The sequence below is a fragment of the Psammomys obesus genome, unplaced genomic scaffold (assembly GCF_907164565.1).
Source record: "Psammomys obesus unplaced genomic scaffold, mPsaObe1.curated_primary_1811, whole genome shotgun sequence".
Classification (NCBI taxonomy): domain Eukaryota; kingdom Metazoa; phylum Chordata; class Mammalia; order Rodentia; family Muridae; genus Psammomys; species Psammomys obesus.
In genome coordinates, this window is record NW_026592890.1 from 12,250,545 (window position 1) to 12,276,193 (window position 25,649).

The following is a 25,649-nucleotide window of genomic DNA, read 5'->3' on the forward strand; positions in this document are numbered from 1 at the left end:
GTTTCTGCTTTTAAAGCTTTACCTTTTAAATTTAACTCGGAATTTTGTTCTCCTGTTACTATGCTGGCATTCAGCGCCTCCTATCCGAGTATAAAGCATTCTAGGTTCCACTTCTATGACCTGCCATTTGCTCACCATTGAGCCTCAAAAACCAAATGTCAGGTTCTTCAGCTTCACAGAAAGACCTCTTTGCACTTCAGCAGACTGGCCGTTCTTGTACCTCCGAGAGAGGCAAATGCTGAAAAACATTCCTGATTTGATCTGCATTTTCTTACTGCTAACTATGTACCAGTTCAAGTTAATATGACCTGTTTCCTACACACACACACACACACACACATACGCACACGCACGCGCGCGCGCGCGCGCGTGTGTGCAATAAACAGACCCTGGTCTATACCCTCACCACTGTCAGGCTCACTGAGTTCCTAGATGGCCCAAGTTCTTCACACTAAGCCTATATCCCTAAGATGGGCATACCCATTGTTAAGCTCTTTTCCTCAGCTCAGTCTCTTAGTGTTAAGAAAAGGCAAGAGAACAGACTTCAAAGCCAGACTCTCATGCTGGAAAAAGAAAGACAAAATTGAAGCACCTGAGGAGCGCATCCATCCACAGGGCCCATGTCGAGGGAGGGAGCCAGTCTACATTAAACTGCACGCTGCCATTGCGTGTCTCGCTGTGCATAACTTCACATTCTAAAAACAGCAGTGCATGCTCTCCTTTTAACTAACGTTCCCCAGTCTAGCACATTTGAAGCTTATTTCCAAGCAGTCATCCCTGGTCACATTAATTTAGGGTCACAGAAGTATCTATGTGGGAGACCGAGCCTCTTTGCAAGGCAGCAAGTCTTGGGTCTGTTCCTCTTCTTTCCGGGAGTCTTAAGATGGACCTGTATCCAGGAAGCTTCCTGCCCCATAAGATGCACTGGCATCTCTGCCCCAGTGAAGCACATGGCAGGGTGTTTCTACCTAGCTACAGCCAGGCCCAGTCTGGGATCAGGGCCCCTCCCAGCTCACTGGCCTGTCCCTGAGCTGTGAAGCAGCTGCCCCCCCCCCCAACCCTGTACCCAAAGCAGACTGTGAAGGAACAAAAAATACACTTCCTCTTCAGATTCCTCTCCCTTCCCCACTCTCCTACCCACCATGTCTCTGTGTCAAAGTAAAGGACTGGAAGGGGAGGAAAGGGCACAGGAAAAAGGCAGAAGTTTCATCTCCTCTGGGTAAATGACTCCAGAATATGCAGGAGTGTGCGCGCGCGCACACACACACACACACACACACACACACACACACACACACACCGCAACAGCAGCAGCAGCAGCAGCAGCAGCAATAAAACATTCTCATATGGGAAGGCTGTCCCTAATTGTGGCTGTGATGTCCTTAACAGTTGCACGTATGTTGGCTTTGTTTCTTTGCTGTCACAAAAAATGCTAAAGACAACATTTTCTATACTCGTTTACCGTTGAAAGTAATTCTAAGGACTAAATCCCTAGATGCAGGCTGGCACTTCAGAGGACCATGTGCCTTTGAAAGCGCAGGGGCCATTGCCCTTCCCCCTTCTTCTAAGAGGACAGTCAGTTCAAGCTCCCTTCTTCGGCTCTGAGGTTGCTGTCCTTTGGCCAAACCCAGATGTGGTTGATTGCACTCACTTTTACAGAGTCCTTGGCTTTCGTGTCACCCCATTCAGTAAGCACATGGCCCCCTCACCTGAGAGCCTGAGCACCCCCAGACACAGTGTCCTTAGGGGTGGCTTCCTTTGCTCCTTCTTGTCTGTCATATATATGCAGCTATTTCTCCCAGCCAGTCAGTCTTACCGTCCTGTTTACCTAATGGTGAACCCGGTGGAGAAAGATCATAATAGTCATGCTTTTAGACAGACCTCATGGAACTTAGGAGAATCACAGTGCAATATCATATATATATATATATATATATATATACCATTCCTTGCATTCATCAGCTGGATGTGGGCAATGGTGACTTTGTCCTCATGTCCTCAAGGATCAGAGTAGTATGGCCTTGGCATAGAGCTGTGCAGTTGTGGAGGGGCTGTGTTGTCTGTGGTCTGGGCCTCAGGCAGAGGTAGTGGCTACAGGTGAACGTGGAGCTGGGGAGATTCTTGACTTTTCTCTTATTGCCTTTAGGGGCCCAGCACCTTCCTAACCCAGAAAGTAGCTGCTCAGTGATTGGCATTCCTGCTTTCTGGCAGCCCCACCTAGAACTGCTGGCAGCTTTTTGCCTTGATCTTGAGCTGGGAGAGGTGGTGGATTGTATTAAGGAATATTCAGTAACTTCCAAAGTCAGTAACCTTAAAACATGTGGTCGGTGATTATCTGAAAACTTTCGTGTTACACGTGTTGGCCGAGTCAGGCTCTTGGCAGCACCTGAAGTAGCCTCATGTGTGTCTGCCTCTGTGCGTGTATGCCTTCTCCGGCACATGCGCACATGTGCACACATTGTTCTGCCCTGGTTCACTTGGATCTCCTCAAGTGTCAACCATGCATTGCTCATCCACAGACTCCCCTGGTGTCCCCCCAAGTGCAAATGCCCATCACCTCTTCAGAGGATTCAGCTTTGTGGCCTCCAGTCTGGTCCAGGAGCCCTCACAGCAGGATGTGCCCAAGGCCCCCATTCATCCGATTGTGCAGGTAAGTCTGCTTGCCCCAGGAGCTCGGTTCAGGGCCTTGATGCCTGGCCGGGCAAACCCTGTGGACTTTTACCAGCTCAGTGCTGGGTGCCAGCAGTGGGTAGACCTCTCGCTGTCTCTAGAGGGAGATCTTCTGTTACTATGGTGATCTTCCTGGTGGACTGGTCCATTACACATTGATTTTTAAGACGGAGTAAAACTGAAGAGAGGATCCCCACAGATATCTGCACCACTGGTCACTCTGGGCAGATTTGGGCATCTTCTCTGTGTGAACTATGGGTGCCATGTCATTGGGAGGTCAGTGAGGACATTATTTAGACTTCTGTCATTATAGGGCTGTAACTAGAATTCAGAGAACTCAGAAGCATTAGGAGTACACTCACTCAGGCACCTGATGTCTTTGTTCAGCATAATTAGATGGCACCGGCTTTCCCTGGCATTTATCTCTCTGTGGCTTTTTTTTTTCCTCTATGGAGCTTTTTTTCTCAGAGTGGGCAAGGGGGCACTGTACACACAGGCCAGAACTAGCCTATACTTCTGAGGTTGGTGCTCTATGCAGCTACACTGGAGATCACGCTGTGGCCACATTTAGGTACTTCTGCCTCCTTACGCCATAGATTCTCACTTCCACGGATCTTTGGGAGAAAAATGAGTGCTCAGTGGACACATAATATCCAGGTGTCCAAATGTTAGGGACCATCTACACATAGTTCTGTGACATTGGACAAGGAGCTCTCAGTTTCCTCAAGCTCCTGAGTTCCCAGGGGCCCTGGAGCCCTGGATCTGTGTGTGTCGCCATGTGCACCTGTGTGAAAGAATGCTAACCACTCCTCTCTCTCTCTCTCTCTCTCTCTCTCTCTGTGCGTGTGTGTGTGTGTGTGTGTGTGTGTGCGTAGCCACGTGCACCGCTGTGACATGGTGCTGACCACCCTGTAATCCTGTGTGTGTGTGTAGCCACGTGCACCTTGTGAAAGGCGCTGACCACCCTTGTCTTTGCCTCTCTGCAGCAGTTACACGGGAACAATATCCACTTCACCGATGGCTACGAGATCAAGGAGGACATCGGGGTGGGCTCCTACTCGGTGTGCAAGCGGTGTGTGCACAAAGCCACCGCTGCTGAGTATGCTGTGAAGGTAAGGCGGGTGCTGACACTCTAACCGAGCCGGCTAGCAACTCAGCAGGAACACGGATGCTGAGCTGCCTCCCTCCATCCATAGTTTCTAAGATCCAAAGAGATTGACTTCAGCTTATTTAGATATGAGGTCATCCATTTAAAAACTCTTTTTCTTCCTTTTTTTGTACGAAGACATTTATTGTACAGAGGTGGAAAGAGAAAGACAGAAGACAGACAGTGGGAGAGCATAGAAGAGAAGGGGGATGGGTAAGGCGCTCTGAGAGAGAAAGTCAGAGGGGGGAGAGAAACTGAGGCAGAGAAAAAAATTATTTTCAAGCTGGATGTGGTGGCATACAGTTGTAGCCAAAGCGCTCAGAAAACTGAGGCAGGGGAGCTGAGTGTTCCCGATGAGCCCGGCCTACACCGCAAGACCCTATCTCAAAGGGAAAAAAAAATCTTTCCAAACCATAAGTATTTCAGTTATGTCCATCGTGGACCCAGTCAGATGAGTAAGTAAGTATAGCATATGCCAAGGATAATAGCCCTGGGCACCCAGCGTCTAAGAAAATGGAATTGGGCGAACAGGCGTAGCATTTTTCAAAGGAGGGAAAGAAAGAAAGATATAGCTGTGGGGAAATGATCCAGGAAGTGAATAGAGATATAGACTAAAGTCAAACACCAGACACCGAGGCGTTGCCTCCAACCAGTGTGTAGCACTTCCTGGAGCCTCTAATCCAACATAGCAAGCTCTATGTGGTTACTTTCAGCTCCGTAGCTGTTGCTAAATGTTGGACCTGAGAGTCCAAAATGCTGCTTTCTAAGGTTTTCTAGTTAGTAAGAGCTAAAGCCGTCTCCATTCTGGAGCCGGGATCCGGCGTACACAATAGCACACACTGTGCATTGCATGCTGTGCATTCTGTCTACACAGCCGTGAGGCTGTCGAACCTCCACCACTTGTCCTAACACTGGAGATAACAGGGCTGGGCTGATGGAGGCTCAGTGGGCAGACTGGTTGCTACAGAACATGTGGACCTGACCGCAGGTCTCCACCACCTACATAAAGCCAGGTGTGCAGCACACATCTGTATTGCATTGTTCCTAGGTGAGACGGGAGGCAGAGACGTTAGGCACAGGCAGCTAGCCTGGCCTGGGCAGAACTGAGCAATGAGAAAGAGGCTGCTTCAGACGAGGTGGAACGAGAGGATCAGACCTGAGGCTTTTCTCCAACCACCACAGCATAGCTGTGGGGGGTGTGCACACACAAGCATGTGAGCGTGCACACATACACACTCACACACACACACTAAAAAACTTGAGGGACAAAGACCAAACCTTTGCAACCATGACATAGGTCATGCTGACTCTGCTTGGCGTGCGGCACTGGCCCAGCTCACCAGAGAGTGTCTAGTGAGAAGTGGAGCTGGCCAGCAAGGCAAGACATAACAGGAATGGTTTCCACCAATCGTGACTGTCCACGCTCTGAAAAGGCTGCTGGGCATTCTGACTGCACAAGGCATCCGCAGCTGTCTCTTAACGGTGGACATTTCTCAAAAGCAGCTTCTCTAGAGAATGAGCATCTTCACAGGCCATCTACCCCAGGTTTCTGAGGCTGTGACGGCATTCGGCAGACCAAAACAAGCAAACATCTCAGTAGTCTGTGGCCTTTTGGCAAATTGGCATTTAATTTCTCAATGAGGAGTTTTTAAACATAGAAGGAGTAACTTATGAGCCCTACTTATGAACCCTCCACATTTAGCTTGCCCATTTAGTTAGTTATTCACATTACAGCTCCTCCCTCTTCCCCTCCCCTTTCTTTTTCCCTCTTCCTCATCCCCCTTCCCCTGCCCCTCAGAAAAGGGGAGCTTCCCACACAATCCCACCCTAGCACAACCAGTGGCATCAGGACCGTGTGCCTCCTCTTTCACAGTGTCCCAGAAAGCAGCCCCATGAGGGGCAAGTGATCGAAAAGCATGCCACAGAGTCCCTGTCAGAGACAACTCCCCCATCCCCTTTCTAGGGAACCCACGTGGAAGCTAAGCTGCCAATTGGGTATATGTATATATGTGTGTGTTTGTGTGTGTGTGGAGGGCCCAGGTCTAGTGCATGCATGGTCCTTGGTTGGTGCTTCAGTTTTCGCAGGCCCCTCTGGCCCACATTAGTTGGGACTGTTGGTCTTCTTGTGGAGTTCCTGTCCCCTCTGGGTCCTTTTATCCTCCCCCCCAGCCCTCTGCAAGGCTCCCTACACTCTGCCTAGTGTTTGGCGATGAGTCTCAGTTGGCAAAGGAAAGGATTGAGGGAGGACGTGGGGAGGTTAAAAGTCCTTGAGTCCTTGAGGTGATGACAGTGAAAGCACGCGCTCAAAGACACAGCAGAGTCACCACCAGTGACTCTGGTGGTGGGATCCCACCACACGGAGGGATCCCCTGTGTGGCAGAGACACGGGTCTAGATTGTGCAGAGCGAGGGGTTTACATAAGACCTGTGTTCTTCCCCACCCCAAAGGACTTTAATCCAGTGCTTTGCAAGCTTGCGTGGGCTTCTTGGTATTTCTCTGTGTGAGCTGTTTCTCACAGAAATTCTTTAGATTGTTTATCTCGTGGCCAGCAGCACTCCTAGAAGTAAACACAGTTGCCAGGGAATGCTAAGAAGCAGATCCATTGTGTGGCCAGCTCGGCAGCCCCAGGGCCCTTCTAGGAATGGACTGCTGTTGTTCAGTGCAATTCTGTGCCCGGAACTAAGTGACAAGGCCAGTGGCATGTTCTCTTTGGTATTCCCACATCCAACTCCAACGCAGAGAGCCTCCATCTGTTTTCAGCTTTGTTGGGACTTAGAACTCTGTCCTCAAAGATCCCGTTGGACCCTGTGGACCCTCAAAGAAAGCTTCCTTCTCAGCCTGTACACCCCAGGAAGAAAAGCTAGGCATTGTGTCTCTGGTTACCAGTGGAAGAAAGAGCCAGGCGTTCCTGTTTGTCCTGCAAAGTTTTGAAATTCTCTGGGAAAACCAAGTGGTGGTTTGTCCTTTCTAGAACTGTAATGGGTCATAATTTATTGTCTGGAAAATGCTTAAATTAACCCTCACTGGAAGAAACAGGACCACAGAAAACCATGGCTTCTTGGCAAGATACAGTTCAGAGTCCACATATCGCTGAGAAGCAGACACAAGCCATGTGCTGACAGGCAGCAGTAAGTCCACTTCTCTGAGGGTTAAACTGTTATTAGGTCTCCTGCAAAGATTGACATACCAATAGTTCATCGTTTCCTGTGTCCACACCCATACTGAACATGCACTGTGGTGAGCAGAGCCTAGGCAGGCCATTCTGAAGGTTCATCAACTGTATTGGGAGCAGACAGAGGCCTGAACTCACATCACATAGTGCTTGGTCAATCAAAAGGGATGCACTCCAGAGCTGTCCTTCAAATCTGGATCATCTTTCCTCAGCATTCAGAACATTGTTCAACAGAGAGCATACTCCCTGTGGACTTCTCCTTCAGGAAGCCTGCTGCTTCGTGTGTTTGCATCTGACACATCTTTTCTTGCTGATCACAGAACCGGAAGCTGCAACTAAAGTAGACTAACTAAAAGCTCTGGGGTCAGCAGAGACATACGCCACATCGTCTTTCCTCTTGGCCCCTGCATTCTCAAACATACACGTGTGCCTAGGTACAGACACCTCTTTGGTGATAGTTCCCTCTCCTGTGGCCAAAAAGTTTTGGGGGAACCAGGTGGGCCTGGTCAGTGGCAGGCATGTTTCCTTAGGAGCCAGCAACTGCACCCTCAGCAGCACATTTGCTGTTCTTAAATGCCTGTAGTTTGGGTCAGATATAAAGACTCTTGCTGCCTGATGACCTGAGTCCCAGTCTCAAGATCTACATGGTGGAAGAACGTAACCAACCCCAGCAAATTGTCATGTGATCTTCACATGTCCTCTGTGCTGTGCAATACCCCCACACATGAACAACTGAAGAAATAGATGTAATTGAAAATGAAAAACTCAACAGACAGCCTTAAGGTTGTTTCACAGTGTGTGTTACCCTGTTCTCTAAAAGCTTTTAAATTGGTTTGTTTTAGTTGTTTTCACTCCCCATTCCCTTTCTTGCCCCCTGGAACCTTCTCTCCTACTTCCCTGTCTGTTCTGCATGTGGCCAGTGAGTTGAATCTTATGTCTGAATAGATGCATGGTTATTTACTTGAGCCAGAACAACAAATCTGTGGACGCTATGAATCTCCTCGCCAACAACTCTTCGTTACTCCTAGTTGCCCACAGAGCGGTAGGGTCTCAGGGCCTGCCCCCATCATCGAGTTCTCTGATTTGTGTTCGGAATGAGAGATGAGGTTCCAGGTCCACTCTGCTATCCTGACAGCCAAGCATCCCCAGTGTGAGTTTGGCTTCTCTGTCAGAGACCAGATGACGACTGTGTTTGCTTGTTTGTCACCCTGTTTTTAACCACAGCAGAGGATGTGGCCACCACACCCAGAACAGGACAGGCTTCACTCCCTGCAGGAGCCAGGGTTTGGATTCACCTCATGTCATCCTTGTGTGACAGTGTTTGCATGCCTGCACTTAGTTTTATTCTGTGTATATAACTTGTCAGCCAGAAAGGAAGTAGAATGAAACAGATGCTTGGCCCGGAGAGACTTTATTTTTAGAAGGACTGATTGGCATGGAAATTTTAATTTTTTTCCTACTGAGAAAACTGGAGTTCTTTCTTTTTGTCATTTGTTTGAATTAATTTTACAGGAGAAAATGTCTGTTAGAGTTTTTTCAAGTAATTACGCGTTCTACTTGCCTTGCTCCCGACTCGGTATGATCCTTCCAACAAGTGAAAGGAAGTGCTGGGCCTGGGGCCTCATCCTGCTTGTCCAGGTGCTTGCCCTGCTGCCTCCAGGCCCAGCACACAACTGGCTGAGCACCTGCAAAGGGAGCGCTCCAGGGATGGGGAGCTTGAGCAGCACAAGGAAGGACAGAGAAAGACACAGAAAGGGAAGATGGAGAACTGGGGGAAAAGGCCCTGTGTACCAGCAGCAGCCGTCAGCAAACACGATTCTCCTGCCAAGAAAAGCCGTCTTCCTGCACAGCTGTTGTGGGAGCCACACTTGCTCCAGGCATATGCACACCTTGGCTTAGCATCTCTGAGCAGGGAGAGAAGCACAGCACAAGCACAGGGAGCTGACCCCCTTGCAGCAGGGAAGGGTGCCCCCTGGGCGGGATGCTGTCTGGGGAAGAGAAGAAAGATCCACCCCCCGTCCTCCTGTCTTCGATTGTGGCCGTCTCTGTTATCAAGCTCAGACCTGGAGAGGAGTACCAAGAGCATTGGTCCACGGGGCTTGTCTAGTTAGAAGTAGAACCAGCTCCAGGATACTCATGGAAGGATCCCAACCGCTCGGCAGCCACCGGAGAGAATACCCTACTCACTTATCATTTGATGGAGGTGCTTTGCAAGTACCAGACCATTAAAGGATATCCAGTGTGCCGTTACGGTCAGTGCTCATGACCAGCTGCATGCCATGCCTAGAAGATTAACCAGTGTGGCCTCCTGCTGTGCCTCCTAGCTGAACATACACATTCATTCTTAGTACAGTCTTAAGGTGCTGTCCGCTGTCAGTGAGATCCTCAGGTCTTTACAAACGGATTGTTTATGACTGTTCATCAGAATTCTTTCACATAATCTATATAGAAAGAACACATAAGAATAAAACCAATACTACAGTGAGGAAACGGATCAAGCACCTGTAGTCCCAGGTGTTTTGTGGTGGCTACAGTGTTCTCACACTTAATTCTTTTTAATAGATAACATTCTCGTGATTCCAGATTCAGAAGCTATCTGGGAGGAAACCCAGCCATAGCTCCACCCCCCACCCCCATTACCCATTTCCTCCTCTGTGGGAAGCCAAGGTTATTAATATTTTCCTCTTCCCTTCGGTGTTATTTATGCCTTCTTAGAGAAATGCGTGTGTCTGTCCACGGTGCTTCTCTGCTTTTAACACCAGTGACAGTGGAGGATGCACCTGTGATGTCCTTCCAACTTGAAGGGAGTCCCTGGCAGCAGACGAAAGGCTTCCTCATGACAGTCTGCATCCGGCTCCTTTGTGAGGAGACTGGATGGATGTTAGGAGTGGACAGCTTTATCGTGAAATGCCTTCAAGGAAAAAAAAATGCATCTGCCACTAAAGTGTTTAAGCCCACAAATGTATTGTGAAGGGAGAGTGCGGGGAGGGGGCACCTACAGTAGTCAGAGGGGCGGCTTTGGGACTAGATGGTGATAATGTGCAGGGCCATGGGGTGCTGTTGTGGTGGGGGACATTTCTGGACTTATGAGTGGTTCTCAACTAAGTGCTGTCCCCTTCCAACATAAGAATCTCTCTCCACAGCACTCCCCACAAACATAGACACCTTCAGTGGCATCAGAGCCATTGTGTAGCACAAGGACTCCATTTCAGAGGCAGGCTTTGATTTGGGTACCATGTAAGGGAAAGCCACCCATCTTCCTGGAGTCAAACAGCATCAAATGCTGTTTCGAAAAATACTGGGCAGGGGGAGGGAAACCAGTGAGAGAGGGATGTCTGGCTGGCCGGAGAGAAGCACCGCCCACCAGGCCTCCAGCATCTGTCAGGGAGGGCCTACTACTTTACCTCATTTTGTGGCTGGCCCGTGGTTCCCAGGACAAAGCAGGGGTGCTCAGTGACTGGAGGCTCACTCTGACAGAGTTTGGTGGCTGACACGGGTTATGCTGTTTACTGTGACTGGGTGAGCTCTCTGTGCCTGCCCCATTGCATCTGGCCTTTTGATAACTTGAGATCATGTCTGAAGGCTGTCTCCTCCTTTCTTGTGGTATTGGGGATTGAACCTGGGGACTTGTACATGCTAGACAGTGCTCTGCCATGGAGCTGCTACATTCCTGACTACATTCCTCTTTTTAGTTTGAGACAACTTTCAGTCTTCCTGTTCATGTTCCCTGGTAGCTGGAATTACAAACCTGGTTTCCTTTTTTTTTTTTTTTTTTTTTTTTTTTTTGCTAGCTGAGGCAGGAGAGACTAGATCTACATTTCTGAGTATTTTTAAGAGAGTTTGGTTAAGAACTGTGGGGGTGGAGAGCAGCTATAGTGGCACTCTGTCAGGCCTCAGTTCATCATCTGCAATGGCCTAGCACAGCCAGCAGCAAACCTCTCACTGCTACTGCTGTGTGTGTTTCAGATCATTGACAAAAGCAAAAGGGATCCCTCAGAAGAAATCGAAATCCTCCTGCGGTATGGCCAGCACCCCAACATCATCACCCTAAAAGATGTAAGTGCCTCTGTGGGGCAGCCCTACCTCAGGCTTTTTCTTCAACTGATGCAAAACTGTCGCCATTTGCAAAGTTCAAGTTCTCTCACATTGCCCATGTTCAGTGTGCCCAGGGTCACCGGCCTTAGACACTCCCCACACAAGGGCCTCTGGTACTTTGGTGGCTGGTCACCTCAGCGTGGGTGTACGTACATAACTGGGTGTGTGCATACCTCAAGCATGCCATGCATAAGAATACGATAGGAAACGCCTGTGCGCACAGGATAGGAGTGTTATTCCTCGCCGAGTCATTCCTGATTGACATGCAGAGTGGCATGAGGGTAGCAGATCCCGCTGAGGCTAGCTGTGGAGATTTTATAGCCTCCTTTGTGCTTTCTCTGACAATGAGGATGGAGCAGGAATCAGCCACATCAAGCCAGTGTCCGAGACCACTCTACGCCATAAAGGCCTGAAGTTCAGGCATGGGTGTGAGGAGAAAAGAAAATTTCTTCTTCTTGCCCTTACTTCTTAGAGTACAAAATGATTCCAGTGATATGCATGCAGAGCTTGTAGCTCCTGGGACTACCTCAGTGTCCCTTTGGGCAGCAGCTCATGGAATAGAGTTCAACCCCAGGGAACATGAGCAATGAATGCCTTGCATCCAAAAGCTGAGATGGAGCCAGCTGTGTCTCCTGGGGATCTCAAATGCCTCACTACACAGGTGTGGTGCTCTGACTGTTCATGCTTGGTTTGCATGTAAAATTCATGAACCAAAACCAGCTCAATCCATACACTTCATGGTTTGTTCTGCTCTGTCTGAGGCAAGCAGCCCAGGTCTGAGACAGCATGTCTTCCCGCCTTCAAAATAGAACAGTGAGTTCATAAGCTCAAAACAAACGCACTGAAATGAGCTTCACACCTTTTATACAGGTCAAAGTCAGGTAAATTATTTTAGTAGCTTATTCTAGAGATCCGTTGCTTAAATAATGATCACTGGGCTAAGAATAAGCACTTAGGCCTGTCACCCCATTTGCGTCCATTTCCCAGAGCTCAGGCACGCACAGGCTCCCTCGCATATGGTGCCCGGGAAACACACGAGGCCTTCATATATACAGAGTTTGCGTTTTGTTTTTCATTTTTAAAGTGAATTTAAAGCTAGCCTGGGCAAATGCTGTGTCCCTCAGAGCGCCAGGTCCCATCCCCTGCAGACCTAAGAGCCAGAACGTACACTCTGACTTGACCTCCAAATTGCATACAGGAAGATAGTTGAGAAGCAGTGTCTTTGGGGTGCTGTTGCCACTGCCACTTTATGGTGTGCCTACCTGCCAAAGGCTGGCGGCATCTCTATATGCATACCCCAGCTAGGCAACCCTACTCAACCCCTGTGTGTCGCATGGCCCAGCCTGCCCCCTCCCCAAGGTGTCAAAGATGATTCCTTTCTAAGAAGAGCCACTTCTGTGGCTGAAATGGCTGCTCACCCGTTTACAACTTGATCTTACTCTTAGGGAAACAGCCCCCAACTTCTCTCCTCCGCCCCACTTGGAGGCCTTGCTCCTGCATATAGCGAGGGGCCTGAGGACTGCAGCCATGGCGGCATACGGGGGCCTGAGGTTTTGCCTGCTTCCGCTTGGCTTCCAGGTCTATGATGATGGCAAGTATGTTTACCTGGTGATGGAGCTCATGCGAGGCGGGGAGCTGCTGGACCGAATCCTCCGTCAGCGGTGCTTCTCAGAGCGGGAGGCCAGTGACGTGCTGTACACCATCGCCAGGACCATGGACTACCTGCACTCCCAAGGGGTAAGCCCAGCTTACAGTGGACCAGCTCAGGACAGCAGGTGGCTCTACAGGAAGGTAGATGCAAGAGCGTGGAGGAGCCACAGAATTGTGGGTGCAGGGGTAAGACACCTCTATAAACTGGCGTCTTGGCTTTAGGGAGGCATGAAGGCAGAGTGCTTTCCTGTGCCCTCTTCAATTCCGTCAGCTCTAAATAATTGATATACCCAAGTGATGTAATTTTCTGTGTTGTGTTCTGCCATCCTTTATGGGTCTAAAGTCATTTGCATACTTGGTATATACAGGAACTAAGTTAATAAATCTATGTAGATCAGGTTTAGCAAAGAAAATGTTATACGTTGGCCTTGATAAAGAGAGATTTAGAATTTTCATTGCTTGTGATACATAAAGCTAAACAGAAAGGGTAACAGTTGGGTTCCCTTAACCTCAAGCCCAGGCTACACCAAGGTCTTCATAGACTCACTTCTAAAGTCTGGGTCATGCACATTGTCCAAGGTTAAGGACCCCACCAAGGCCATACTACAGAGCTCTAGGCCACATTCTCAGTCTCAAGGAAGGAGGCCAGCAAAATGCAATATCTACATCATTTCCTCCATCCTTCAACTCCATCCTTCCCCCATTTCTTCCTTCATCTTTCACCTCTATCCTTCCCACATCTTTCTCTATCCTTCTCCTTAATCCTTCCATCCTTTGTGCCTATCTTTTTCTCCATTCTTCTCTCCATCCTTCATTCCACCATGTACCATCTCTGTCTATCCTTCTACTCTCCCCACCCCCCAGCCTTCACCTCCACCCTCTCCTCTGGTCCGTTTCTCTCTCCTTCTCAGAATTCCTCATAAAGCAGGTTTGGGCCAGCTGTGTACACAGGCTTGCCAGCTTGCATGATCTTCAGGCTTGACAGATCTTCCAAGATCTCACAGTACATCCTTTTTGTGTGGCTTCCTCCATGAGTTCCACAACACAGTTTTCCAATAGGCAGATTCTAGAAGTATCCTGCAAGTGCGGGCATCACAGATCTTCTGTTTAATGAGGGAAACAGGAATGGAGACAAGTCTTCCAGTCTCCTATAGCCTGCTATCAGTGTCTATATGATGGGCCAGGTTGCCCAATTATGTTACTAGCAGAACTTCCCAATGCTCCACAAGAGGACAGTTGGGGTGTTCAGGTTCCAAGCCTCATGAAGGCACACCAGGTGTCTGCACAGGGACCTTCTGTCCCTTCAGAAGGCCTCACTCTGCGTCCTAAATAGCTGCTTTGTTTTGAGAGATTGCTGGCCCTTCTGTTGTGACAGCTGTCACTGTAGCTGTGGGACATGCTTGGAGTCTGTGCCTTGGGCCGTGCAGTCTGCAGTCCTGAGTTTCTCCCCTTGTTGCCAGGGAGTCAGTGTGCCTGTGACAGCAGGTGCACCATGCTTCTGGCACCCGTGACAAGTGGCCTCTACCTGGCATGTCCCCAAATCCCTCTGAGTGAGCATAAAGCATGGGAACCTTCGCATCTCAGTAGCCAGAGCTGCCTGCCACAGACCCTGCTGTGGCATAGTACAACAGCTGCTCCTGTGTCTTGGGTTAGCATGTGTTTTTCAGCCATATAGTCCTGTGTGGACATAGGCTGTGTGTCTTCCTGTGACCAGCATGGGTAAGGGATAGCTCTTTTTTTTTCCTGCTTTGGGGCCTGCTCCAGTCATCAGTTCCCAGGCGGCCCTGGCCTCCTGTACAACCTCCTCTCCCACTCAGCTTTGACTCACAATTCTGCCTTCCAGGTTGTTCATCGGGACCTGAAACCAAGCAACATTCTGTACATGGACGAGTCTGGAAACCCCGAATCCATCCGCATCTGTGACTTCGGGTTTGCCAAGCAGCTGCGAGCGGAGAATGGGCTGCTCATGACCCCCTGCTACACAGCGAACTTTGTGGCCCCTGAGGTATAGTCCCCCAAACCCAGGGAAGACAGATTTGTCAGGCTGAGGAAAGCGGCCTTTCTTGTTAGCAGAGTAACCAGAGAGCTTGGGGCATTGAGGCAACAAAATGGGCTCAGCAAAGTCCTTAGGAGAGGAAGGCGAGCCTGCTGTGAGGGAGAAGAAGGAGCAAAGTCCTCAGGAGAGAAAGGCGAACCTTCTGTAGGAAGGAAAGAGCATGGTTGCTCTGGAATCTGCCAGTCCTACTCACCCACTGTAAGCATTTTATTTTCTGCTGGAATAATGTAGATTGTTTTTGCTCTAAAGCAGCAGCCCTCAACCTTCTTGATGCTGCGACCCTTTAATAGTTCCTCACGCTGTGCTGACCCAACCATAAAATTATTCTTGTTGCTGCTTCATAACTGTAACTTTGCTATCGTTACGAATCACAATGTAAATATCTGTGTCCTCTGGTGGTCTTGTGTGACCCCTGTGAAGGGCTGTTTGACCCCCAACGGATGACAGCCCACAGGTGGAGAACCACTGCTCTAGTGTTTCCTTGCCGACAAGTCAGCATCCATCTAACTTGAAAATATCGGGGTCCCGCTGCAATGTGCAACCCACCCACTCTGCTCCCCGCCCGTTACCTCAAAGGATCACAAAAGGGCATCTCATCGCTCGCGCCAGCTTCCTGAGGCCAGTTCCAATAGGCTCTACTGTCGCTGCTGCCAATGATAATGAGCCTGGTTTCTTGCATGAGTTGATGGTGAGGTGAAACCACAGTGGCAGCAGGGGCTGGTATTGCTGCTGAACCCACAAAAGGCTCAGGAATGAAAAGGGCTTTCGACCCTGCATGTGGTCTCCTGAGTAGAACTGTCAGGTCTGCTTAGAGCCCTAAGAGGAAGACACAGTTGTGTGCTTCACGGAGTGATACTCAGGCAGACTCCCGGTCCAAAGCAGCATGCCCTTGCCCAGGGGTTGCATATGAGCAGCGTTGGCCCCTTTGGAGACAGTTTGTTTGAAGCTCTGACTAGGCCTCTTTTGCCCACTGTTAATGCCGTCAGAGTGCATACAAGTAGCCACGTTTCATAGATGGAGGAAAGGAAAGCAAATCCAGTATTTAAATGACTCTGGGAGGTCACTCAGGCAGGGACTTAGAAGTGTATGTTTAGCATGTCATATCAGTCTGGCAGCACGGTATATAGTGACAGGAGGGTAGGGGGTGAAAGCAGGCTCCTTGCTCTCACCTGGGAAGAAACTGAGCACAGAGTCGCAATGCCTCATTCAGGCAATGCAGCAATCTACAGTGATCCATGTGCCCATCCGCCTGGGCTCTTCACTGGCAGTCAAGTATGGCCATCCCAGCAATCACCCATATAAACTGACGTTACAGTTCATCAGAGTTCTTCCTTCTCGGTAATTCTTCATAATGTTTAACTAATGTTGGGCACACTGACACACACCTGTAGTCCGCTGGAACTCTGTGGGAGGATGCAGGAAGACCGCTTGAGGTCAGGGGATGGAGACAGAATGGTTATGACCTCATCTCAAAACGTAATCCAGCAGTTCCACTTCCATGTACATAACCTCAAGAATTAAGGGTGTCTGTCCATCCCTGTGTATAGCAACATCATTTACAGCAACCCAAGTACCCACCACTGGCTAATACACAGGTATGTGCACACACATCAGAGCATTTCTCATCCCTCGAAGGCAGGGAATGCTGACCCCTGCCACAGCATGAATGAACCACGACGACACGACTCCATGAAACAAGACGGTCACAGGAAAGCAGACAGAGAAGACGCTGAGGATGTGGTTGGCACAGTGTGTGTCTGGCAATAGAGAAGCCCTGGGCTTAATCCCCAGCACTACACAACCATAGCAGTGCATTCTCATCCCAGGAGAGGGAGACAGAAGGATGGTGAATTCAGTCATCCCTGCCTAGACTGTGAGTTCCAGGCCAGCACTGTATGATCCCACTTGTCTGGGGTTCCTCACAAGGTCAGATTCACAGAGAAAGTAGAATGGGTTTGTCAGGAACCGGGTTAGCCAGTAGGGAAATTGTGCTTAACAAGGACAAAGTTTTAGTTTAGGAAAATGGGGTTCTGGAAGATGGCTGCACCTTGCACATTAATGTGCATCGAAGAGTTCCTCTGAACATGGCTAACTGGAAACAAAGCTTCTTAACACCATGTGTCAGGCAGGTGCTCTGCCCCCTCCTCTGTCTCTGCAGGGACCATGCTACACCATGATAGGTAGGGCAGGCTGAGCCCGGCAGGCTGACCCCACCCTGCCCACTTCCCATCCACCTAGGAAAACGCTCTGAAATGGAGCTGCCTGGTGCCATCCTGACCATGCCGGTTGCCTCTGCAGGTCCTGAAGCGGCAAGGCTACGATGCAGCGTGTGATGTCTGGAGCTTGGGAATCCTGCTGTACACCATGCTGGCTGGGTAATGGAGGGTCACCAGGGGTGTTCTCAACCCCAGCCCTGAGACCCTCCCCTCTCCTCCCTGGGGCTTGTGTGTAAACAAATGCCACCCCACTGGGTTAGGGTGAATATCCAAGCCCTGCAGGATAACGAAGGGACAAGGATGATCAGCTATACAGTCTCCATACACTCAGCCCACAAACAAAACACACTGGCCTTCCACAGAACAGCCCACATTCCCTCTACTACCTAAACCATTCCCTTGAAAGGAACACTCACTAGGGGAGTCTGCCATGTTCCTCTTCCTGGGAGGTCTGTGCTCACATGTGTCTGGCTCGCGTCAGGGTTGTGGACAAGGACTACACTTGACATCCATAGAGCGACTTTTGTACGTTCAAGGATCAATCTGCCCAAGAGCCAAGAAATGGGTTAGTGATAGAGCAACCCATGGGTCCATCCCTCAGACTTTACACGTCAGGTTTCTGACCACCGAACCGCTCTGTCATCATAGAAACCAAATCTCCAGGTAGACCCCTTACCATCCTGGCACCAGTGTGATCCAAAAGGGCCTAGAAAAGTTGCATGCTTGGGTGGAAAGGTCTTCACTGCTCCTTCTGTTGACTTGTAGCACTGGCCAAGTGGGAAAGGGGGCGCTAGGACCTGCACCATGCCCTGGCATAGCCCTGGGCTTGGAAAAGAATGGGACAGACACTGTTCCCTCAGTACTGTTGTGGAGCCGTGAGCTCACTGTATCAACCCTCTCCCCACACAGGTTCACCCCTTTTGCCAATGGGCCAGACGATACCCCTGAGGAGATTCTGGCGAGGATTGGCAGTGGGAAGTATGCCCTTTCGGGGGGGAACTGGGACTCCATATCTGATGCGGCAAAGGTGAGTATAGTTGCCAGTATTCTCACCTCCTAGCGGCAGGTCCAGCCATTTAAATATTATTTGTGAGGGATCTGGAGACGCCACCCATATAAACGTTACAGACTTTCATTCTCAGAGTGGTCCATATTTTTTAATTAAAAACATTCAATGTTAATGTCTTTAAGTTCTGCAGAGAAACAGAACCAATGGGAGATGTACATGTGGATGGGGATACAGACATAAGCAGATGAAGAGATAGGCAGACAGGGTCAGAGAGGAGTGGTGCTTAGGGAACTGGCTGCTATGACCAGGGTTGCCAGCCTGAAGTTTACAGAGTGACTGGCAACTGGGGACCCTGAGAAAGAGGTGATGCTGCAGGGTACCCACAGAACCCCCAAGTTGCCTCCTCTCTAGAAATGTTTCCATGTGACTGCCCTAAATGTCTGAGGCACATTTGTGTTAGTTTAAAGGCATTAAATTTGTGTTTTCCTGGTGTGCACACTGGTCACCAGCTTCGCTCTCCTGCCCATCAGGCTCTAGTCTTCTTTAGTGGATATCATCAAATTACAGTCTAGTAAAACAATGTACTGTTGGGCTGAGGGTGTGGGTCAATGGTCAAGCACCCTTAGTGTTTGCAAGGTGCTAGACTCTATCCAATACTGAAATAAGTGCACTGCAGTCTGACCATCAGCAAGCTGTGGCTGCAGCCTTTCTTCTGCGTTACTGTGACAGTTCTGCAGGAGAAAGCAGGTTTCTAATTCAAGATTTGCCATCACCATTGTCTGAGACCTCAGGCAGGGATTGGAGCAGTGGTGCAGAAGGTGGAGGGGATGGAGGAGGAGCTGATGTTGTAGAAGATGGTAGAGGTGGCATCTGGGGTGATGGACGAGAAGGGGTTTTCAGTCTGAGGAGATGCTCAGTAGGTAAGAGTGCCAGTTGGAATACCCAGCCTTCAAAAACAGAAGGTAGGCATAGCATTTACCTTGAGGGCTTGGTGAGGAGAGACAGAGGCAGTGTTTGCTGGTGGCCAGCCTAGTTCCAGGTTCAGTGAGAGACCCGCAAAGAAATAAGGCAGAAAGAGATAAGCAGGACAGCTAACATCCTCCTCAGGCCCTTGTACACATGCATGCGCACACACCCCACAAACACACATACCCCATACATGCATCACACACACATCACATACATATCACATATACACCACACACACACACACAACACACACAAGAGACAGAGAGAGGGAGTTGGTGTAGAAGGTGGAGGTGGTGGCTGAGGTGACAATGTAGACATTACCATCTTCTGAGATGATAATGGTTGTGAAGGTCCTGGTGAGAGTGATGATGTGGTTTGGTGGAGGTGATAGTATAGAATATGGTTGTGGAAGGTAGGGGTGATGGTGGGTGAAATAGTGGAAGTCCTGGCGGAACTGCTGGAGAAGGTGATGGTGGGTAATGTGGCAAAGGTCATGTTAAAGGTGATAGTAGGGAGATAGTGGAGGCCCTGGTGGAGGCAATGGCAGAGTGGAAATGGTGGAGGTTCTGGAGGGAGTTCTGGCAGAGGTGATGGTGGTAGATATGGTAGAGAGATTGGTGGAGGTGATGGTAGTGGATATGGTTGAGGTGATGACAGAGGTGTTGGCAGAGGATATGGTAGAGGTTCTGGCAGATGTGATGGTAGTGAGTATGATGGAGGTCCTGGTGGAGGCGATGGCAGAGGTGACGGTAGGATGGAGAGAAGAGATCCTAGTGGAGGTGACATGCAGGTGATAAGGAAGACAGCTGGTGTTTGAGGAGCACTTCCCATGCGTTGAACTCCAACACCCCAGCTGCTCCTTCCCACACGATCACCTTGTCTCAGGTGACTGGGAATTGTCTTAGCGTGGCTTTCTGTAGCTAGGCCTCACAGCAGGCTGTACTTCCGGTGCCTGTCTGAGAGCAGAGAGAAGGGAGAATAAGCCCAGGGCAAGTGTGAATGATCAAGACTGCTGCTGCCAGCAGGGACCTCACTGCCCCCTGAGACGTCTACCCCCACTACAGCCTCTCCCACTGTACTGTCCTCCCTCGGCTTTCTCCTGTCCTTCTTCCTTTCCTTACTCAGCACACAACAGAGCCTTCCATCCTGCCATCTCGTACAAAGCTGTGACAGCATGATTTTGTGTGTTTCTGAGCCTGTCATTGTTTGGTTTGGAATTGTTTTGTGGTACTGGAAATCAAACCCAGGGCCTCATGTATGCTGGGTGTGTTAGCTTTTTCATCACTGTGACCAAAACACCTGCCATAAACAATTTAAAGGAGGAAGGATTTCTTTTGGCTCTCGGTTTCAGAGGGTGAGCGGCCCATGGTCATTTGGCTTCGGTGCTTAGTCAGCACATCATGGCAGGTAGCAGAGGAGAGACAGAAAGCAGAGAGGAGAAACAGGAAGATGCCAGTGATAAGACAGCACCAACGGTCTGCTCCCAGTAACCCTTCTCCAGATGGCACCACCTCCTAAAGTTTCAGAAGAATCTCCCAGCATAGCACTCACACCTGGGGGCACCTAGGCTTTCCACATGAGCCTATGGGGAACGTTTCCACTTCAAACTATAGCTCTAGGCAAGTGTTCTGCCACAGAGCACTTCGCGCCCGCCGCCCGCCCCCCCCCCCCGCAGGGATGGCACGTCATTATATGTATCCCGTGTGTGCTGGGGCACCGTGGCACAGGGAGCAAACAGTTTTCATCGCTTTCACACTCACGCTTGAGACCAGAAGCAGCTGTGCTTCGAGGACAGACTTGCTCCTAAGCATCCCTGAGGCCCGGTGCTGGGAGGCGTTCGATGGCTCTGTAGAAGGGCACTGTTGCGCTGCCTGGTATTTCTTGTGTTTGTGGAAGGCAATCGTTTTTATTAAAATAGTCTTTCAGCAGCTTACTGTGCCATTTAACATTTGACATGCCTTTGCTATAAAACCTTCAATGAAACACACTGTCTGCCGCTAAGCCAGTAATCGTTGGCACTTAAGGTACATTGACACACTCATAAACCTGGAAGTCATTTGACCCAGAATGCAAAGAATCACCACAGAATGGCAGTTATGTTCTGCCGGGCATTCTCTAGACAGCCCAACCCCACAGTCCTCCTCCCCTCTGGACTCTCGGCAGGATGTTGTGTCCAAGATGCTCCATGTGGACCCACAGCAGCGCCTAACAGCGGTTCAAGTGTTGAAACACCCATGGATCGTGAACAGAGAGTACCTATCCCAAAGCCAGCTGAGCAGACAGGATGTCCATCTGGTGAAGGTATGCTGTAGCCAGAGTCCTGACAGTGAGCACGGGAATCCTGGCGCCAGGCAAGACAGTGCCTCGCCATTGGTGAGAAGAAACTAGAATGTAAAGTCACCACTTAGAGGCACACAAGTGTCACTTCAGCACACAGGCAGAAGTTGTGTTTGAGTGACAGCGTTGGTGTAGGGGTGGTGTTTGGCACCTTGGCTGTACAACCCTATGCTTCAGAGCCTTCAGGTCTGGGCCAGAGATCTGTAAGAGTACCCTGCATGCTAGCAAGCCGTGTTTCAAGCAGCTTTCGCCTGCCAGGCGGACCCACAGTCCAGGCGGGACCACCCTTCTAAGAAGTATGGTGTAGTCCCAGCCCTGCCTCTTAGAACTCCATCCTGGATCTGTCTCGAGGGTGTGGAGCGATATCAAGGCCAGCCCAGCTGGCCAAGTTAGTCCAGGCTGCTTCAGCGTAGCAGAGCCTAAGAACCAGTGGCTATGAATTCCCGAGGACCCAGCTGGCCCCAGAACACATCTGCCTTCCTGTTGGCAGTAAGATGATCACATGACCTTCCCAGGAACTCCGCTCCAGTCTTAAATATTCCTAAGGCACAAGCCCAGTTGAGCTTACAGTGACGTGGTAGGAGCCATCATTTATGGGCTTATTATATTGGAGGCGTTGCAGCCTGCCTGCTACCCTCGGTGCGCCAGTTATCCCAGAGCAAGGCCTTACCCTGTTTCACATGGGGGTAAACTGAGGCTCCCAAGGTCCTGTGGCTCCAGCTTCCAAGTCTGGAGTAGATGGGCTCCTTGCTCACCTGCCCTCCCTTCCTCTTACAGGGCGCCATGGCAGCCACCTACTTTGCTCTGAACAGGACCCCACAGGCACCGAGGCTGGAGCCTGTGCTATCATCTAGCTTGGCTCAACGCAGAGGCATGAAGAGACTCACATCTACCAGGTTGTAGTGGCCGGCCACCTCCAGCATCAGCCTCCCTGCCGGGCTCACGGATGCCAGATCCGGGTCCTGTTCACGGACACTTGAGTGACCCTGAGTCCAGCACAAAGATGGATCTGGCCTTGGCTGTCTCTCTGTCTCCTCGGAAGCCCTGGGGAGGGTCCTGCCCAGGATGTCTGAGCCTTGCTGCGCCGACCTCGCCGCCTGCTCTCCTTTCCTCCTGAGTGAAACCAAATAAACTTGTCACCTCATAGCACCCTGCCGGAGCCTGTCTGGGCTCACTCAGGGCTCTTAGTCTTTTCATGTCATGGCTTATGTTCACAGCAGAACACTTTTTACCATTCTGATGTCAGTTAAGTGCTCAGCCTCTCACCTAGGTGTTTCCCACTGTTGCTCTTAAGGATGTTGGTGCAGGGTCCCTGCCAGGAGATTGCAGGGCCTCCCTGGAAGAGCTGGAGACTCCTGGATGTTCTGGTGACACCCATGGCTGTGTGGCAACATCCAGCTTAATTGCCTGGTCCTGTCTAAAATCACCCAAAGAGTGCCCCTCAACATCCCCTGTTCACGAGTGAGATGCTGGGTGGCCTCTCCCTGACTCTATCTCCAGCTTGTCAGGATGAAAACACCTAACCCAAGAGTCTAGATGGCCGGGTCTGTCTGAGAGCCTGATCTGTGGTGGTTGAGAGAGGAGTTCTGGGAAAATGCCCACTGTACTGCTGCCCCATCCCACCTCAAGCCCTCTGGCCCCAGGGACACTGGAGAGCATGGGGCTCTGCCATTGCCAGGTGTGTTGGCAGTGTTTGCCTGAGGCGGCATATTGTACTCACTCTCTGTTTCCTCCCCCAGCCCTTCTTTAGCCTGACTGAGGACAGGAGAGACACCTGAGCCCCGTGACCTCAGAGAGGCGGAAGGTGCCAGGCCAGGCTGTCAACAGGAGTGATGTCCTTGGGGGAAGCCGTGGTTCTGTGTCTCGTAGCCCTGTGTTCCCAGGGTATGGTCGGCACAGGGAGCAGCAGTAGTGGCTCCTGTCTGTGCACTCTTCATGCCGGATGGAGTGAGACGCTTGCTGCATGGCGCGCTCCACTCAGCCTGGCCCTGGCAGAGGGGCTTGTGTGTCCTTCAGTCTCTCTGGGGGTGCCAAGGATAACCCCATGGTAGGCTCAGGTCAGAGGACACCCCACTGTGGCTCAGAACCTTCCAGGCTGAGGAGCGACCCCTCTGCCCAGTCGGTGTGGGAGGCACCTGTTAGTCATGGCGAGCTTGCACTTGGAAGACCACAAATGGGTCATGGCCTCTTTTCCAACACCTGCCCCCAGTGGGACATTTGGAACATAATTCCTTTGCTCAGTCTAAATTATTTCAGACCTCAAAATGTAAACTTATTTCACAAGCTTTAATTACTCCCCTGGCCTCTGTTTTGTTTGAGAGTTATAAAATACAAAGAGCGGGAACAGACTGTGTGCCATTTTCATGGTGTCTCTAGAGAAGTTCCCGTATTTCTCGATGGAAAAATGCTCTGCCCAAGGCTGAAATCACATCCCTGTTAATATTTTAGGTCTGAATCCTTCCATTTCCTAATAGAAATCTAGAGGGAAAGAATAGTGGGTAGTCTTAGTGACAGATTCTGTCCTCTTGGAAATGAGGCGGAGCTCAGCCACCCTCCGAGGGCCTTTCTGGCATGGATCCACACGCCAGCTGCATGCAGCCTTCGGGCTGGGTTTGTTTGCAGCTTCACGTTTACGAGTTTTGGTAAAGAGAACACAGAAGGCATTGATGAGGAGGTGACTATAGCGTGTAACCCACATGGTCACATGGTCCCATCACATCCTTCTTCATTAATGCCAGGTTATCTGCCTTACACTCAGCCCACTCTCGCCAAAGGGATGGAGGAGACCGTCACCCCAAACTATCCTTGAAGTGTCTGTGAAGCATGTCACGTGTCTGTAGAGGAAGCTGGCTCAGCCCTGCTCTGCTAAGAGTATAAATACCTCGATGTCCCCACCTTCTCCCAGTACATATACTTGAAATCTCCCCTAGAGCCGGCCTGGAGAGCATGTGGTGGGATTATTTTAATCCCTGTTCTTTAAAGTCTTCAGTGCAACAAGCAGGCGGTTGTGGCATGTGACCCCAGTGCTCTAGTGTCTACCTTGCCTGTCCTGTGAACCCTTTACCCAACACGATGAAAGGTCCTCTGCCCGCAGAAGCCCACTGTCAACCACCTGTTTGGGTCATGGAAACTACAGAATTTGTCATGGGAAACCCCAGCCTACGTCACAGGCCTCCCTAACCCTAAAAATGGTCACTTTTAGGCCATCCCACTGGCAGCTCCTGTCCGGTTTGGGATGAGAACAAGATGAATGCCCAATGAAAGGATGGGGGGCTCGTCAGATTCTCCACCCTTAAGTCAGTGGCGGGCAAGCCATGAGCATCCCTGTCCCCTGTTGGAATGTGTGTGTTCTTAAACTACCTGTATGCACTGACCTTTGGATACTGTTCGGCTTTCTAAGTGAGGATCGTGTCTGATAGTATCTAATGTTGCAGTATTGTGTATTAAACTGTGTTCTTCCCTCAAGATGCCCCTTGGGATTTCCCCTGCATTGTACCGCTTCTCTCAAGCACAGGAGGGACTATGCCTCGACTCTTCATTCTCTCTGGCATGTTTTGTCACCCTCCACCACCTGCAAGACTGTGAGATGGCTGGAGTGGAAAAGGACTCTAGTCCCTGTGCGGCGGGGACAGGTGGGAGGCGAGGCCAGCCTGGCTCCTCCGTGCAGGTGGGAGGCACGGGTCCACCCTGCTCCTGCCCCACGCTGCGTTGACACGCTCGGCAGCCACGTTTACAGCTCACTCCACGTTCACGCTTCCTGTCTGTGTTTGAGACGGGCGGCCACTGTACAGATATTTATTAAGCTTTCCAGACTTTCCCAGGAGATTTTTTTGAATAAACATGGATTTTATGAAGTGTAATATTTTTCTGGAATAACGGGAACCTTTTGCATTTTCTACGTTGCTACTAATACCGGGTCATGGCCCCAGCCCTTGTTCCTCTGTCTCTTCCCCTTACTCCGGGTCACTCTGAACCTCTGCGGCCATTGAACTTTGTGGGGAGGGGAATGGTGTCCTCTCCATTTAGGAGCCTGTGTGTGTGCCCCAGCATTGAGATCTCTGCACTTGAGAATCTTAACGTGCATGTGTCTGTGCGTACACCTCGTGGGAAGATGGGTCAGGATGCTGTCCACTCCACTTTTGGAGCTGGGGTGGGGGCAGGCATAAAATGCCTGAGTGTCTGAGAAGTTGTGCACACATGGATCATTATGTGTGTGTCGTCTGTTTGCAAGCACGTGTAGAGAAGTGTGAGTTGGCATGTTTTCATAAATGCAAGTGAGTGTGCATGTACAGACAGGTGCGTTAACATACTTGTGTACCTACAACTTT

The 25,649-nt window shown here is 50.3% G+C and overlaps 1 protein-coding gene across 2 annotated transcripts in view; it reads left to right on the plus strand.

The window, feature by feature from the left end:
- Rps6ka2 (ribosomal protein S6 kinase A2) overlaps positions 1–25,181 on the plus strand; it is a 277,337-nt gene extending 252,156 nt beyond the window's left edge. For both annotated transcript variants that reach the window (XM_055615970.1, XM_055615971.1), the window contains 9 exons: positions 2,520–2,650; positions 3,657–3,782; positions 10,956–11,045; positions 12,663–12,821; positions 14,578–14,739; positions 17,089–17,165; positions 17,916–18,033; positions 21,148–21,285; positions 22,099–25,181. In XM_055615970.1, coding sequence (XP_055471945.1) covers positions 2,520–2,650; positions 3,657–3,782; positions 10,956–11,045; positions 12,663–12,821; positions 14,578–14,739; positions 17,089–17,165; positions 17,916–18,033; positions 21,148–21,285; positions 22,099–22,224 — 1,127 coding nt within the window. In that variant the 3' untranslated portion in view covers positions 22,225–25,181. The remainder of the gene's footprint in view (positions 1–2,519; positions 2,651–3,656; positions 3,783–10,955; positions 11,046–12,662; positions 12,822–14,577; positions 14,740–17,088; positions 17,166–17,915; positions 18,034–21,147; positions 21,286–22,098) is intronic.
- The last annotated feature ends 468 nt before the right edge of the window (positions 25,182–25,649 follow it).